We start from the raw sequence: 16,605 nt of genomic DNA on the forward strand, positions 1-16,605 counted from the left end.
CCACTCTTTCTTGTGAAACCATACTCTCCAGGTTTCCTATTCTCTCATTATGTTTCCTTTTCCTTTATTTATACCCTAAACTTTGTTGTTCCCAATGGAAGACTAAAGAGTTAGACTCTAGCCAGGTCCAGCTAGCAGGAACAACTTCTGGAGCCATGTCTTATCTGGTTTCGGAAAGCTGCCTGCTCCAGAACTTGATGGAGGTGAGAAAACAACCCATGAAGATATCTCAGAGAAGAGAATTCCAGATAGAGGGAAGAACAAGTGTAAAGAGCCTTAGATGGGAATGTAGTTGATATGTTTGAAGAACAGGAAAGAAGCCTGTGTAGCCAGAATGGAATGAACAAGGGGTCAGCAGTAAGAAACAAAGTTACAGGGATGGGGATGGAATTCATTTCTAAGTGTTTTGTAGGTCATTGGAAGGACTTTAGGTTTTAAGCTGGAGAATTATGAGTTGATGATTGCTTATAATTAATGTTTTATCAGGCTGCTCTGGCTTCTCTGTGGAAATCAGGCTGGCAAGCTACTACAGTCACTCAAGCAACAAGTGATAGTGGCCAGGATCAGTATGTTAAAATAATGAAAAGCTATCAGATTCTGTTTTTATATTTTTAAGGTAACTAGAGACATCACATTTTCCAGATAAATCAGATGTGGGGTGTGAAAAAGAGGCATCAAGGATGACTCCTAGGTTTTTGGAAAGAGTACATGGAAGGACAGAATTGCCATTTACCTAGGAGGGGAAGGCTACGGGAGGAACAGATTTAGGTTGGAACAGAAGGAGCCTGGTTTGGGAAACATTAAGTTTGTGATACTTAATAATAGACATTCAATGGAGATGTTGGATAGGCAGTTGGTTATGAGGCTCTGGAGTCCATGGAAAAGAGACAAGCTGGAGATATAAATTCAGGATTCATTGGTTCATGGATGATATTTACGGCCACAGGACTAAATGAGGTCGCCAAAGGAATTAATGTAAGTGAAGAAAACATGTTGAGGACTGAACTCTGGGGAGTGTTTTAAGGATAAGGGGGTGATGGACTCTGTCCAGTACTGTTGGTGTGTCAAATAAGATGAAGATCAAGAAATGACCCTTGGATTTAGCAATATGGAGGTCATTGGTGACTTTGACCAGAGCATTTCCGTGGTATGAGCAAGAGCCTGATTGGCGAGGTTCGAGAGAGACTGGAAGAATTGGAAACAGGGAATACAGACTTCTGAGGAGTCTTTCTATAAAGGGGAGTGGAGAAACGGGGTGTTAGAATAGTACAGGTTGTATCTTATTGATCTCCGTGGGAGTGTTTGTGTTGCTGTAGTAACAAATTCTGGAAATAGCTTCAACACACTTGGAATCTCACAGTCATGTAATCAACCATTTTACTAAATACAAGCATGTTTTCATTCACATACAGCTAAATAAAGCAATTTTTCACATTTCATTACAGTGCACAACAAAGTGAGGAAAAGTATACAGTACATTTTACTGTGGAATATGAGACAATCTAATCCAACATGCAGTGTGATCTTTGTTACAAGTTAGTTTATCTTTTCTATACCTATGTAGTAAAATAGCTTCTAAAGCTTTACCCTTAGTATTATATTAACACCCGATTTTTTCACACTTATTTGCTAAAACCCACTTATTGCAGTGACAGTAGCACTGAATTCTACTAAAATGATTTTTAAAGATTCTAGAACTTATTTAAGCAATTAAGCTCAGCCACCTCTGCTGGATCTATGCCGAGTATTTTTAAACCTGCCTAAAAAACGCAAGAAATGGGAAAAGTTTACATATAATATAATTTAGTCAAGGAAACCATAGAGAAGTTTTGTTTCTATCCTTTTTTTGAACTGACAGAATCCAGTCAATGCTCATTTACCCACTGGATAATCTTGCTTTCAGTATTTTTAAACATAATTAAGCATAGCAGTTGATGAAAATTTGTGTTAACCCAATTTACCATCTTTTATTTGCCTTCTACAACCATGAAACTGGCAACTTTATTACCTAGGCCAGGTCATGTGAAACAAAGGTAGAGATGATGATTAGTTCATTTGTAGTTGATGCTGTAAATTGGTCCAAGGTGGTTTGCTCATCCAACTTGGGGCACAGGTGGCAAAATAGTTTTCCATAATTTTCATTATTTGGCTTCTTTATTCTGAAATAAACCCCCAAACTTTCAGATTCAGTCACTTTCATACTGAAGTTCAATTTGCCATTCTTAGGCTTTCCTACATAATGGATATGAGAAACCTGACTTTAATCAGGATAGTTTTGTATTATGAAAAGTATGGCTTTTGCCTAGCTGAACTGGCTACAATCCAAAATATAATTTAAAGCATCACCTCTCTTCAATAAGATAATGGAACTTCAGAGCTAGCCATTCCATTTTTTCTGATGCAACTAGTTGTCTGTTCACCTGAGAATTAAGAACTGGACTCTCTAGAATAGACAAGAATCCAGTGTAGGTATATGGCAAACAGATGGCCCATGTCATTGTGAGGTGAGTATTTTATCCTCACCCTACTTCCCATCACTGTATTTGGTTCCTTTCAATAAAATGTCCACTGTTTTAGTGATAAGAACACTTAACAGCCCATGCAGTTCTAATATATTTCAGTTGTGCAATTATTCACTTATTTAAAGCCCTCTTGTCAATAATACCTGAATGGGCTTAGATTCATCCCCAGGTGCCCTCAGGATTATAGCTGAGTTGTAATTAATAAGGAAAACGAATCCTAACATGTAGAGAACATTTATTTACAGTCACCTCTCTTCCAAAGTAAACAATTTAATAACAGTTCGTTCATCTAACAGCAGAGTGATCTGGTGAAAAGAACAGAAATTAGGAGTCAGGAGATCTTGACCATGACCAAGTGAGTCTCCTGGCTCATAGTTTGCTCTTCTGTAAAATGGGGGACAAAAACCTGACAGGCCTATTGTGACGATCAAATAAATAAGATTGCAGTGTTAACTGTAAAGTGCTTGTTAGGTTTACAGCGCCTCCAGTTTAGCAGGTACTCAGTTCACAATTCATGAATTAGTGTTTGCCTCAGGGTTATCAGAGGCAATCCCTGCATTCTTGATGCCAAATACTTCTTAATGAGAGCCCGGGCATGGTCAGAGGGGAGAGTGATTCTTCCTCCTACATATAGAGTAATTTGCGTGATAAAATTTCTTTCCTCTTCCAGATGGTTATTCTATTATAACGGTATCCACATTTTCAAATGTGATTATAATAGCATGTAAATGGCCTCCCTTTTCATATTAACATCATTTTTACTCAAACACCAAAACTCGAAAAGGCCTTAGCAAATAGTCCACTCCCCTCATTTTACAGGTGAGCTGTTTAGAAGCTTATTGGTACTTTAGCCAATCCCAGCACACATATTTTGTGTAGGATATTCTCACTGAATAAATTGATCTTATATCTTATAGTCTTTTTAAGTTCCCAATGTGATACTTTTTCCCCCTTTATATATTTCTTTATGTTCATGACCTAGGAATGAACTGAAATACCAAGAAAAAGTTGACCTGTCTATAGTGTATTTTTCTAGGACCTAGTTCCCCACATCCTAGCCCCTTAATATGTGGTCCACAATGGGCACATGGAGTAGCTAGAAAACAGTGCCTGACCCATGTCAGCAATTCAGTCCCTCAGTCACAGCACTCAGGCCCCACCATTTACCCGCACATAGGGTCTGTCAGAGTCCCCACTGGGAAGGAGGCTCACTTGGTATCCAAAATGGAATCTGAGTTCTCTTCAGTCACACAAGGGTTCTATCAATTTCAATCACTTTTAAGTTCAGGTTGGAGAGCATGTTTTAGAAATAAAAGGGCTGACTAGCACAAACATCTCCTCTCTGATTTGACAACCTCTTCTGAAGAGTGAACTACATTTGGTACAAATCCACTCTTCACCCCTTCCCAGCCCTCCTGGATTGTAATCTCCCCCCTTTTAACCAGTTCATATATGTCTCTTGTCAGGTCTGTGAAGGCTTTCTCCACATTAATGGCATCACGGGCTGATGTTTCAATGTACTTCATACCGTACGCAGCAGCCAGTTTCTCTGCCTCATGTCGAGTCACTTGCCTCTGTGTATCCAGGTCACACTTGTGACCCACCAGAACAAATACAATTTGGTAGGGCTGAACGTGTACTTTGGTCTCTTCTAACCATTCATGGACATTCTGGAAGGACCTGCGGTTGGTAATGTCAAATAAAAGAAGACCACCTACTGAGTTCCTGTAGTAGGCGCGAGTGATGGATCTAAAACACAAGAAAGAAGCAAAGAATAAAGGCCATGCCAAAACTCTTGCTCTTCATTTTACTTAGATACTGTATACTAGTGTTTCTGATTACTGACAGTCAGTAAAATTGATTTCCTCTTTTTTAACAAGGGGATAGGTCATTCCATAATAAGAATGGCATGTGAATTTTCAATTGGGCAAAACTTTGAGTTGGCTTCTTGTAGAAATGAATGCTCATGCATTTTCCCTCAATTCAGCAATGGTTAGTGACCCTGGGAGACCACTGAGTTCTATTTCTTGCCTTCATACAAAACCACAACTAACTCTCTCACCCCCAAATCTGAATAACTGACAGAAACTTCCTCTTCTACAAAATAGTATACCTAGGTTACAGGGTTATCATGAGGCAAAACGAAATAATGGATTTTAAAGTGTTCTGCGACTGGAGAATTCACTACAAACATTAGTAGTTGAAATAGGATATTATTTTTAATAAAAATGAATTTCATGGTTAACAGAGACAGGCCAATTCAGGAGCAACCAGCTGGGAAAACTGCCAGCATGCCCTAATCTACTAGAACATAACTAGGGTCTTCTTCACAGTTAAGTAATTTTCCTCACAGAGTCCATACTCTTATCCTTTTGTTAGCCATATTTCTCTGTTTTCAAATGCAATGGTGGTACATTTTTGTTGGTTAGTCTCATAGGCTGATGTCTTAACACTACACCCTCATGTTCACAGTTTCATGGCCTAAAGCACTGTTAGTGACTTTCCTGTTGGTTATTATCACATGTACTTTTATCAGACATTTGTGTGCACTTTTCTCAACTCAGCATCGAGAATATTAATTCCTCTAGAGTGGGACCTAACCCTAGATTTCTCTTTGTTTATAAGCCTCTCAGTGCTTTGCAGCTAGGAGGGTGTTAGTAAAGTATGGAACCTAACTAAGAGTTTCAGTAATTCACATTACTACAGAGATCCTCAGCCCTCAGGATGGTGAAGGGGACTCAGATTTTCTCCAGGTACCTTTGCTCAACATTGCATAAGAGACTTTAGATCTTGAAGAAAATCTACTAGCTGTCTTGAATAAAAATCACCTTCTGCATCCTTAGATGGAGAGGAGTAGGTAGGAGCTTGTGGATAGGGTAAAAGTAAAAGTAAAGTGAACAAAACATTTTCTGTGCTATGTTGAGAATAAGCTAGGGGTGGGGTATATTTGTGTGTGTGTGTGTGTTGAGTTAGGGATAAAATGGAGGAAGGAGAAGTAACAGTAAAAAGAGAACCAGTGGTATAGTCAGACAGATCTGGGAGGTAATAAAACAGTGGTTACCAGCTCAAGCTTTGGAATCAAACCAAGTGGATTTGAGCAGTGACCCTGACTCCATCACTAACTAGTTGTGTGCCCTTGGACAAGTCACTATCCTTTTCTGAGCCTCAACTTTTTTATCTATAAAATGGAAAAGGAGAGGCGGGGCAAGATGGCAGACTGGTGAGCTGTAAGTTTTAGTTACTCCTCCAGGAAAGTAGGTAAAAAGCCAGGAACTGCGTGGACTGGACACCACAGAGCAATCTGTCTTTGGGCATACTTCATACAACACTCATGAAAACGTGGAACTGCTGAGATCACCGAAATCTGTAAGTTTTTGCGGCCAGGGGACCCGCGCCCCTCCCTGCCAGGCTCAGTCTCGGGGGAGGAGGGGCTGTCAGCTCCAGGAAGGAGAAGGGAGAATTGCAGTGGCTGCTCTCATCGGAAACTCATTCTACTGATTCAAACTCCAACCATAGATAGACTGAGGCCAGACACCAGAGACTCTGAGAGCAGCCAGCCCAGCAGAGAGGAGACGGGCATAGAAGGAAAACAACACGAGAAGCTCCAAAGTAAAAGCAGAGGATTTTTGGAGTTCTGGTGAACACAGAAAGGGGAAGGGCGGAGATCAGGCCTTGAGGCGCATATGCAAATCCCGAAGCAAGGCTGATCTCTCTGCCCAGGGCACCTTTCCTTAATGGCCCTGGTTGCTTTGTCTATTAGCATTTCAATAACCCATTAGATCTCTGAGGAGGGCCGTTTTTTTTTTTTTTTTTTTTTTTAAATCCTTTTTGCTTTTTCTAAAACAATTACTCTAAGAAGCTCAATACAGAAAGCTTCAAAGAATTGAAATTTGGGCACGTCAAGTCAAGAGCAGAAATAAGAGAGCTCTGAGACAAAAGGCAATAATCCAGTGGCTGAGAAAATTCACTAAACAACACAACTTCCCAAGAAAAGGGGGGTGTCCGCTCACAGCCACCATCCTGGTGGACAGGAAACACTCCTGCCCATCGCCAGCCCCATAGCCCAGAGCTGCCCCAGACAACCCAGTGTGACGGAAGTGCTTCAAATAACAGGCACACACCACAAAACTGGGCGTGGACATTAGCCTTCCCTGCAACCTCAGCTGAATGTCCCAGAGCTGGGAAGGGGGAGCAGTGTGAATTAACAGAGCCCCATTCAGCCATCATTTGAGCAGACTGGGAGCCTCCCAACACAGCCCAGCAGCCCAGAACTGCCCTGGGGGGACGGCAATCACCTGTGACATAGCACAGTCATCCCTCAACAGAGGACCCGGGGTGCACAGCCTGGAAGAGGGGCCCACTTGCAAGTCTCAGGAGCCATACGCCAATACCAAAGACTTGTGGGTCAGTGGCAGAGACAAACTGTGGCAGGACTGAACTGAAGGATTAGACTATTGCAGTAGCTTTAAAACTCTAGGATCATCAGGGAGATTTGATTGTTAGGGCCACCCCCCCTCCCCGACTGCCCAGAAACACGCCCCACATACAGGGCAGGCAACACCAACTACACACGCAAGCTTGGGACACCAATTGGGCCCCACAAGACTCACTCCCCCACTCACCAAAAAGGCTAAGCAGGGGAGATCTGGCTTGTGGAGAACAGGTGGCTCGTGGACGCCACCTGCTGGTTAGTTAGAGAAAGTGTACTCCACGAAGCTGTAGATCTGATAAATTAGAGATAAGGACTTCAACTGGTCTACAAACCCTAAAAGAACCCTATCAAGGACAGCAAATGCCACGAGGCCAAAAACAACAGAAAATTATAAAGCATATGAAAAAACCAGACGATATGGATAACCCAAGCCCAAGCACCCAAATCAAAAGACCAGAAGAGACACACCTAGAGCAGCTACTCAAAGAACTAAAGATGAACAATGAGACCCTAGTACGGGATATGAAGGAAATCAAGAAGACCCTAGAAGAGCATAAAGAAGACATTGCAAGACTAAATAAAAAAATGGATGATCTTATGGAAATTAAAGAAACTGTTGACCAAATTAAAAAGATTCTGGACACTCATAGTACAAGACTAGAGGAAGTTGAACAACGAATCAGTGACCTGGAAGATGACAGAATGGAAAATGAAAGCATAAAAGAAAGAATGGGGAAAAAAAATTGAAAAACTCGAAATGGACCTCAGGGATATGATAGATAATATGAAGCGTCCGAATATAAGACTCATTGGTGTCCCAGAAGGGGAAGAAAAGGGTAAAGGTCTAGGAAGAGTATTCAAAGAAATTGTTGGGGAAAACTTCCCAAATCTTCTAAACAACATAAATACACAAATCATAAATGCTCAGCGAACTCCAAATAGAATAAATCCAAAAAAACCCACTCCGAGACATATACTGATCACACTGTCAAACATAGAAGAGAAGGAGCAAGTTCTGAAAGCAGCAAGAGAAAAGCAATTCACCACATACAAAGGAAACAGCATAAGACTAAGTAGTGACTACTCAGCAGCCACCATGGAGGCGAGAAGGCAATGGCACGATATATTTAAAATTCTGAGAGAGAGGAATTTCCAGCCAAGAATACTTTATCCAGCAAAGCTCTCCTTCAAATTTGAGGGAGAGCTTAAATTTTTCACAGACAAAGAAATGCTGAGAGAATTTGCTAACAAGAGACCTGCCCTACTGGAGATACTAAAGGGAGCCCTACAGACAGAGAAACAAAGACAGGACAGAGAGACTTGGAGAAAGGTTCAGTACTAAAGAGATTCGGTATGGGTACAATAAAGGATATTAATAGAGAGAGGGAAAAATATGGCAAACATAACCCAAAGGATAAGATGGCCGATTCAAGAAATGCCTTCACGGTTTTTAACGTTGAATGTAAATGGATTAAACTCCCCAATTAAAAGATATAGATTCGCAGAATGGATCAAAAAAAATGAACCATCAATATGTTGCATACAAGAGACTCATCTTAGACACAGGGACACAAAGAAACTGAAAGTGAAAGGATGGAAAAAAATATTTCATGCAAGCTACAGCCAAAAGAAAGCAGGTGTAGCAATATTAATCTCAGATAAAATAGACTTCAAATGCAGGGATGTTTTGAGAGACAAAGAAGGCCACTACATACTAATAAAAGGGGCAATTCAGCAAGAAGAAATAACAATCATAAATGTCTATGCACCCAATCAAGGTGCCACAAAATACATGAGAGAAACATTGGCAAAACTAAAGGAAGCAATTGATGTTTCCACAATAATTGTGGGAGACTTCAACACATCACTCTCTCCTATAGATAGATCAACCAGACAGAAGACCAATAAGGAAATTGAAAACCTAAACAATCTGATAAATGAATTAGATTTAACAGACATATACAGGACATTACATCCCAAATCACCAGGATACACATACTTTTCTAGTGCTCACGGAACTTTCTCCAGAATAGATCATATGCTGGGACATAAAACAAGCCTCAATAAATTTAAAAAGATTGAAATCATTCAAAGCACATTCTCTGACCACAATGGAATACAATTAGAAGTCAATAACCATCAGAGACTTAGAAAATTCACAAATACCTGGAGGTTAAACAACACACTCCTAAACAATCAGTGGGTTAAAGAAGAAATAGCAAGAGAAATTGCTAAATATATAGAGACGAATGAAAATGAGAACACAACATACCAAAACCTATGGGATGCAGCAAAAGCAGTGCTAAGGGGGAAATTTATAGCACTAAACGCATATATTAAAAAGGAAGAAAGAGCCAAAATCAAAGAACTAATGGATCAACTGAAGAAGCTAGAAAATGAACAGCAAACCAATCCTAAACCAAGTACAAGAAAAGAAATAACAAGGATTAAAGCAGAAATAAATGACATAGAGAACAAAAAAACAATAGAGAGGATAAATATCACCAAAAGTTGGTTCTTTGAGAAGATCAACAAGATTGACAAGCCCCTAGCTAGACTGACAAAATCAAAAAGAGAGAAGACCCATATAAACAAAATAATGAATGAAAAAGGTGACATAACTGCAGATCCTGAAGAAATTAAAAAAATTATAAGAGGATATTATGAACAACTGTATGACAACAAACTGGATAATGTAGAAGAAATGGACAATTTCCTGGAAACATATGAACAACCTAGACTGGCCAGAGAAGAAATAGAAGACCTCAACCAACCCATCACAAGCAAAGAGATCCAATCAGTCATCAAAAATCTTCCCACAAATAAATGCCCAGGGCCAGATGGCTTCACAGGGGAATTCTACCAAACTTTCCAGAAAGAACTGACACCAATCTTACTCAAACTCTTTCAAAACATTGAAAAAAATGGAACACTACCTAACTCATTTTATGAAGCTAACATCAATCTAATACCAAAACCAGGCAAAGATGCTACAAAAAGGAAAACTACCGGCCAATCTCCCTAATGAATATAGATGCAAAAATCCTCAACAAAATACTTGCAAATCGAATCCAAAGACACATTAAAAAAATCATACACCATGACCAAGTGGGGTTCATTCCAGGCATGCAAGGATGGTTCAACATCAGAAAAACAATCAATGTATTACAACACATTAAAAACTCGAAAGGGAAAAATCAATTGATCATCTCAATAGATGCTGAAAAAGCATTTGACAAAATCCAACATCCCTTTTTGATAAAAACACTTCAAAAGGTAGGAATTGAAGGAAACTTCCTCAACATGATAAAGAGCATATATGAAAAACCCACAGCCAGCATAGTACTCAATGGTGAGAGACTGAAAGCCTTCCCTCTAAGATCAGGAACAAGACAAGGATGCCCGCTGTCACCACTGTTATTCAACATTGTGCTGGAAGTGCTAGCCAGGGCAATCCGGCAAGACAAAGAAATAAAAGGCATCCAAATTGGAAAAGAAGAAGTAAAACTGTCATTGTTTGCAGATGATATGATCTTATATCTAGAAAACCCTGAGAAATCAACGATACACCTACTAGAGCTAATAAACAAATTTAGCAAAGTAGCGGGATACAAGATTAATGCACATAAGTCAGTAATGTTTCTATATGCTAGAAATGAACAAACTGAAGAGACACTCAAGAAAAAGATACCATTTTCAATAGCAACTAAAAAAATCAAGTACCTAGGAATCAACTTAACCAAAGATGTAAAAGACCTATACAAAGAAAACTACATAACTCTACTAAAAGAAATAGAAGGGGACCTTAAAAGATGGAAAAATATTCCATGTTCATGGATAGGAAGGCTAAATGTCATTAAGATGTCAATTCTACCCAAACTCATCTACAGATTCAATGCAATCCCAATCAAAATTCCAACAACCTACTTTGCAGACTTGGAAAAGCTAGTTATCAAATTTATTTGGAAAGGGAAGATGCCTCGAATTGCTAAAGACACTCTAAAAAAGAAAAACGAAGTGGGAGGACTTACACTCCCTGACTTTGAAGCTTATTATAAAGCCACAGTTGCCAAGACAGCATGGTACTGGCACAAAGATAGACATATAGATCAATGGAATCGAATTGAGAATTCAGAGATAGACCCTCAGATCTATGGCCGACTGATCTTTGATAAGGCCCCCAAAGTCACCGAACTGAGCCATAATGGTCTTTTCAACAAATGGGGCTGGGAGAGTTGGATATCCATATCCAAAAGAATGAAAGAGGACCCCTACCTCACCCCCTACACAAAAATTAACTCAAAATGGACCAAAGATCTCAATATAAAAGAAAGTACCATAAAACTCCTAGAAGATAATGTAGGAAAACATCTTCAAGACCTTGTATTAGGAGGCCACTTCCTAGACTTTACACCCAAAGCACAAGCAACAAAAGAGAAAATAGATAAATGGGAACTCCTCAAGCTTAGAAGTTTCTGCACCTCAAAGGAATTTCTCAAAAAGGTAAAGAGGCAGCCAACTCAATGGGAAAAAATTTTTGGAAACCATGTATCTGACAAAAGACTGATATCTTGCATATACAAAGAAATCCTACAACTCAATGACAATAGTACAGACAGCCCAATTATAAAATGGGCAAAAGATATGAAAAGACAGTTCTCTGAAGAGGAAATACAAATGGCCAAGAAACACATGAAAAAATGTTCAGCTTCACTAGCTATTAGAGAGATGCAAATTAAGACCACAATGAGATACCATCTAACACCGGTTAGAATGGCTGCCATTAAACAAACAGGAAACTACAAATGCTGGAGGGGATGTGGAGAAATTGGAACTCTTATTCATTGTTGGTGGGACTGTATAATGGTTCAGCCACTCTGGAAGTCAGTCTGGCAGTTCCTTAGAAAACTAGATATAGAGCTACCATTCGATCCAGCGATTGCACTCCTCGGTATATACCCGGAAGATCGGAAAGCAGTGACACGAACAGATATCTGCACGCCAATGTTCATAGCAGCATTATTCACAATTGCCAAGAGATGGAAACAACCCAAATGTCCTTCAACAGATGAGTGGATAAATAAAATGTGGTATATACACACGATGGAATACTACGCGGCAGTAAGAAGGAACGATCTGGTGAAACATATGACAACATGGATGAACCTTGAAGACATAATGCTGAGCGAAATAAGCCAGGCACAAAAAGAGAAATATTATATGCTACCACTAATGTGAACTTTGAAAAATGTAAAACAAATGGTTTATAATGTAGAATGTAGGGGAACTAGCAGTAGAGAGCAATTAAGGAAGGGGGAACAATAATCCAGGAAGAACAGATAAGCTATTTAACGTTCTGGGGATGCCCAGAAATGACTATGGTCTGTTAATTTCTGATGGTTGTAGTAGGAACAAGTTCACTGAAATGTTGCTATATTATGTAACTTTCTTGGGGTAAAGTAGGAACATGTTGGAAGTTAAGCAGTTATCTTAGGTTAGTTGTCTTTTTCTTACTCCCTTGCTATGGTCTCTTTGAAATGCTCTTTTATTGTATGTTTGTTTTCTTTTTAATTTTTTTTTTCATACAGGTGATTTGAAAAAAGAAGGGAAAGTTAAAAAAAAAAAAAAAATGACAAACAAGGGGAAAAAAAAAAAAAAAAATAAAGATGTAGTGCCCCCTTGAGGAGCCTGTGGAGAATGCAGGGGTATTCGCCTACCCCACCTCCATGGTTGCTAACATGACCACAGACATAGGGGACTGGTGGTTTGATGGGTTGAGCCCTCTACCATAAGTTTTACCCTTGGGAAGACGGTTGCTGCAAAGGAGAGGCTAGGCCTCCCTGTATTTGTGCCTAAGAGTCTCCTCCTGAATGCCTCTTTGTTGCTCAGATGTGGCCCTCTCTCTCTGGCTAAGCCAACTTGAAAGGTGAAATCACTGCCCTCCCCCCTACGTGGGATCAGACACCCAGGGAAGTGAATCTCCCTGGCAACGTGGAATATGACTCCCAGGGAGGAATGTAGACCTGGCACCGTGGGACGGAGAACATCTTCTTGACCAAAAGGGGGATGTGAAAGGAAATGAAATAAGCTTCAGTGGCAGAGAGATTCCAAAAGGAGCCGAGAGGTCACTCTGGTGGGCACTCTTATGCACACTTTAGACAACCCTTTTTAGGTTCTAAAGAATTGGGGTAGCTGGTGGTGGATACCTGAAACTATCAAACTACAACCCAGAACCCATGAATCTCGAAGACAGTTGTATAAAAATGTAGCTTATGAGGGGTGACAATGGGATTGGGAAAGCCATAAGGACCAAACACCACTTTGTCTAGTTTATGGATGGATGTGTAGAAAAGTAGGGGAGGGAAACAGACAGACAAAGGTACCCAGTGTTCTTTTTTACTTCAATTGCTCTTTTTCACTCTAATTATTATTCTTGTTATTTTTGTGTGTGTGCTAATGAAGGTGTCAGGGATTGATTTAGGTGATGAATGTACAACTATGTAATGGTACTGTAAACAATCGAAAGTACAATTTGTTTTGTATGACTGCGTGGTATGTGAATATATCTCAATAAAATGATGATTAAAAAAAAAAAAAAAAAAAAAAAAAAAAAAAAAAAAATGGAAAAGGAGAATGGTGCCTATATCACAGGGTCTGGGGAAGTTAATAAATGAAAAGGTGTGTAAATGTGCATGTTACACACTTAGTACAGTGCCTGGGTCATGGTAGTCTGGCAATAAATGGGAACCATGATTATTATTCACCTTTTTATCTGTTAACTGGGAATAATAACACAAGAATCTATAACCTATTGTCACAATAACCAAAGCTTCTCCTGAAAATATTATTTAAATCATTTTAATTAGAGTATTTCTAATTTGCTACACTTCTTAAACAGAAAAACCTGCATATATTTTTTCTTGATTTTAGGAACCTTATTATAAACATACATTATAGTACTTTGCTTAGAGCATATTAGAGCTTTTTAGAGGTGTATTCTACACCTCTACAATAACAGGCTACTGTGCTTTTTGATCTATGTGTATTTTTAAGTTTTCTCTCTCCTTGGAAGAAGATAAACAACAAAGGACTCAATGGCTTAAGACTTAGAGAAAATGGCACAATGTTAACAGTGAACACTGTTCAGTGAATTAAGCCCTAGCTAGATGATTGTAAGAGTTCAGGTCTCCAGAATGAAGCAAATCAACTCTGGGGACTATTTGCTTATGTATGAAGATTCATGGAGAATGGTAGGCATACAAGAAAATTAGATATGAACAAACAAAGGGTTTGATTTGTGAAAAGATAGATTCAGTAAATCAATAAGTAAGCTGTAGATCCCTGTCAAAACTCTAGAATACATTATTACATTGATGGTTTGTGATTATTTAGCAAAGAAAGTGGCAAATCCCTTTCTAAATTTGACATAAGGCCCAGAGGCTGTAAAAGTAAAAAAATGAATACATTTGTCCATATAAATATCAAAACCTTCCATATATAAAAAAGTATATTTCTTAAACAAAGTAAAAAGCAAATGACAAACTGAGAAAATATTTTACAAAATATGTGATAGAAAAAGGTTAATATTTTAAATCTATAACTGTTAGAATCAATAGGATCCAACAAATAATAAGCAATGGGTATGAACAAGCTGCTCATACAAAAAGAAATCCTAATAAAAATGAAAAGATAACTTTCTCCACTTATAATATGACAAATGCAATCACAAGTTCAAAGTGAACCTGTACAAGGGTATTTGCCATGGTGTTGTTTGTAGAAGTAGGGAGTTGGAGTAGGGAAGTAGTTGTAGAAGTAGGGAGTTTGTAATTATCTCTTTTCCTTATCCCTCCTCAATTGACTAACCAGTGTCTTTTATGCTCAGTTAGTGTTTGATGATAAATGAATAAATTATGGTAAACATGGGTTATTGAGTCCCTTTGATCTGATTCCAGCTACGCTATCTGACTGTAGCTCAAATTGCTTTCTGCAAAGTTTTCTGCATAAACTCTGCTCTCTTTCACTTCTCTGACTTTTTATACACGCTGTTTCCTCTCCCTAAGAGTTTTCCTGTCTTAGCTTGGGCAGTCACACTATCAAGCCTCATCTCCAGGTGGCCTTCCCTGATTTCCCAAACAGAGTGAGTGTCCCTCCTCTAGGTTCATACATATGATTATAAAGGATAATGCTACCAAGGAAAAGTAAAAGGTTGTGAGAGAAAATTAACCATATTCCTTGATTACCCATTATGTGCCAGGCATTTCAGTAGGCCTTAGGCATGTAAATAAGAACAAGACACTCTTTTGTGTAATTGCTCATTATCTATTTTCTCCACTAGCACAGACATTCCATGTGGGAAGGTGCTGTGTCTGTTTTGTTCACATGATTTCCCCCTTGTGTGAGTTTGCTTATGGCTGTTTCCCCAGAAACCAGCCTGGTATTTGGCACATAGTGGATGCTCACTGAATGTGAACTGACTGCAAGATGTCAGTCAAGTAAGTCATCAGTATTTCACTATTTCCTTTATATTAGGATGACGTGGGAACGTTTTTGAAAGTATGTGCATAAAGAAAGAGATTGATGAATTTCAGTGATCGATACTAGCTAGTTCATTAGCCACCAAGGGGCAGGTTGGTGGAGTTGTGGTGCAAGACTTACGTGTTATTGACCGGCCTTCCCTGCCAGGGCACTTCTCTGTGCACTGAATTCCCCGCCAGCGGAAGACCGGTTTTAGCAAAGGCTCCCTCAGAGCCTCGTTGTTGCCCACTGCGGACAGGGACCAGGACCAGGACCAGGAAATCCTCTTCCCCTCCGACCCTCCCACCGTGCTCCCGGGCCCAGGCTACGCTCCCACCTGAACCTCTCTTGACCCGCGGTATCCCAGATCTGGAGCTTGATGCGTTTTCCCGGCTCGATCTCCACCAGGCGGGAGAAGAAATCCACCCCGACCGTGGGGTCCGACACCTGGGCAAAGCGGCCCTCGGTGAAGCGGCGGATCAAGCAGGACTTGCCCACCGTGGAATCCCCGATGACAATGAGCCGGAACTGGTACAGCCAGATGGCCTCCATGGCCGTGGCTCGCCAGGTCTCCTTTGCCCGGGGCCAGGAGCGGCGGGATAGGACGCCCTGCCAAGGTTTCAGACAGTGCGGCTCAGCCCAGATCTAGCTAGGCGGTGAGCACATCGCTGGCCTAGGAGCCCGAGGCGAGGTAGGCCCAGGCGCCGAGAGCAAAAGGATGGATGCTGCGCTCTCAGAGGTGGTGAAATGGCAGTAGCATCAGCACCACGCACTCTGACTCATCACTGACAACCGTGTTACTGTAATTTCTTGCGTAAACGCGACTCCCAGTCCGCCGTACTGTTTGTAAAAGGAGCGCATGCAGAAACAGCCGAGAAAACAGCACGCTTCCTCATTCTCTTCACCCTCTCTTTTTTGTTTAAAACATTTTTGTTAGAGAAGTTGTGGGTTTACAGAACAATCATGCATAAAATATGGTATTCCCATATAACACCCCACCACCAGCACCTTGTATTGATGTGGATCTTTTGTTACAATTGATGATAGCACTTTTATAATTGTACTATTCTTTTAAAATACTAATATCTAGCATTTATTGAGAAATTCTATGTTCTAGGCATTGTGTGACACATTTTA

At 40.0% G+C, this 16,605-nt stretch overlaps 1 protein-coding gene across 1 annotated transcript; it reads right to left on the reverse strand.

The window, feature by feature from the left end:
* Positions 1 to 1,359: 1,359 nt before the first annotated feature.
* On the reverse strand, positions 1,360 to 16,228 carry RAB39B (RAB39B, member RAS oncogene family). The gene is made up of 2 exons (XM_037822450.1): positions 15,806 to 16,228; positions 1,360 to 4,271 (listed from the first exon to the last, which is right to left on the reverse strand). Exons 1-2 carry the CDS (start codon positions 16,018 to 16,020, stop codon positions 3,845 to 3,847), a joined length of 642 nt encoding a protein of 213 aa, XP_037678378.1. The 5' UTR covers positions 16,021 to 16,228; the 3' UTR covers positions 1,360 to 3,844.
* Positions 16,229 to 16,605: the final 377 nt, after the last annotated feature.

Source organism: Choloepus didactylus, chromosome X (genome assembly GCF_015220235.1).
Source record: "Choloepus didactylus isolate mChoDid1 chromosome X, mChoDid1.pri, whole genome shotgun sequence".
Lineage (NCBI taxonomy): Eukaryota > Metazoa > Chordata > Mammalia > Pilosa > Megalonychidae > Choloepus > Choloepus didactylus.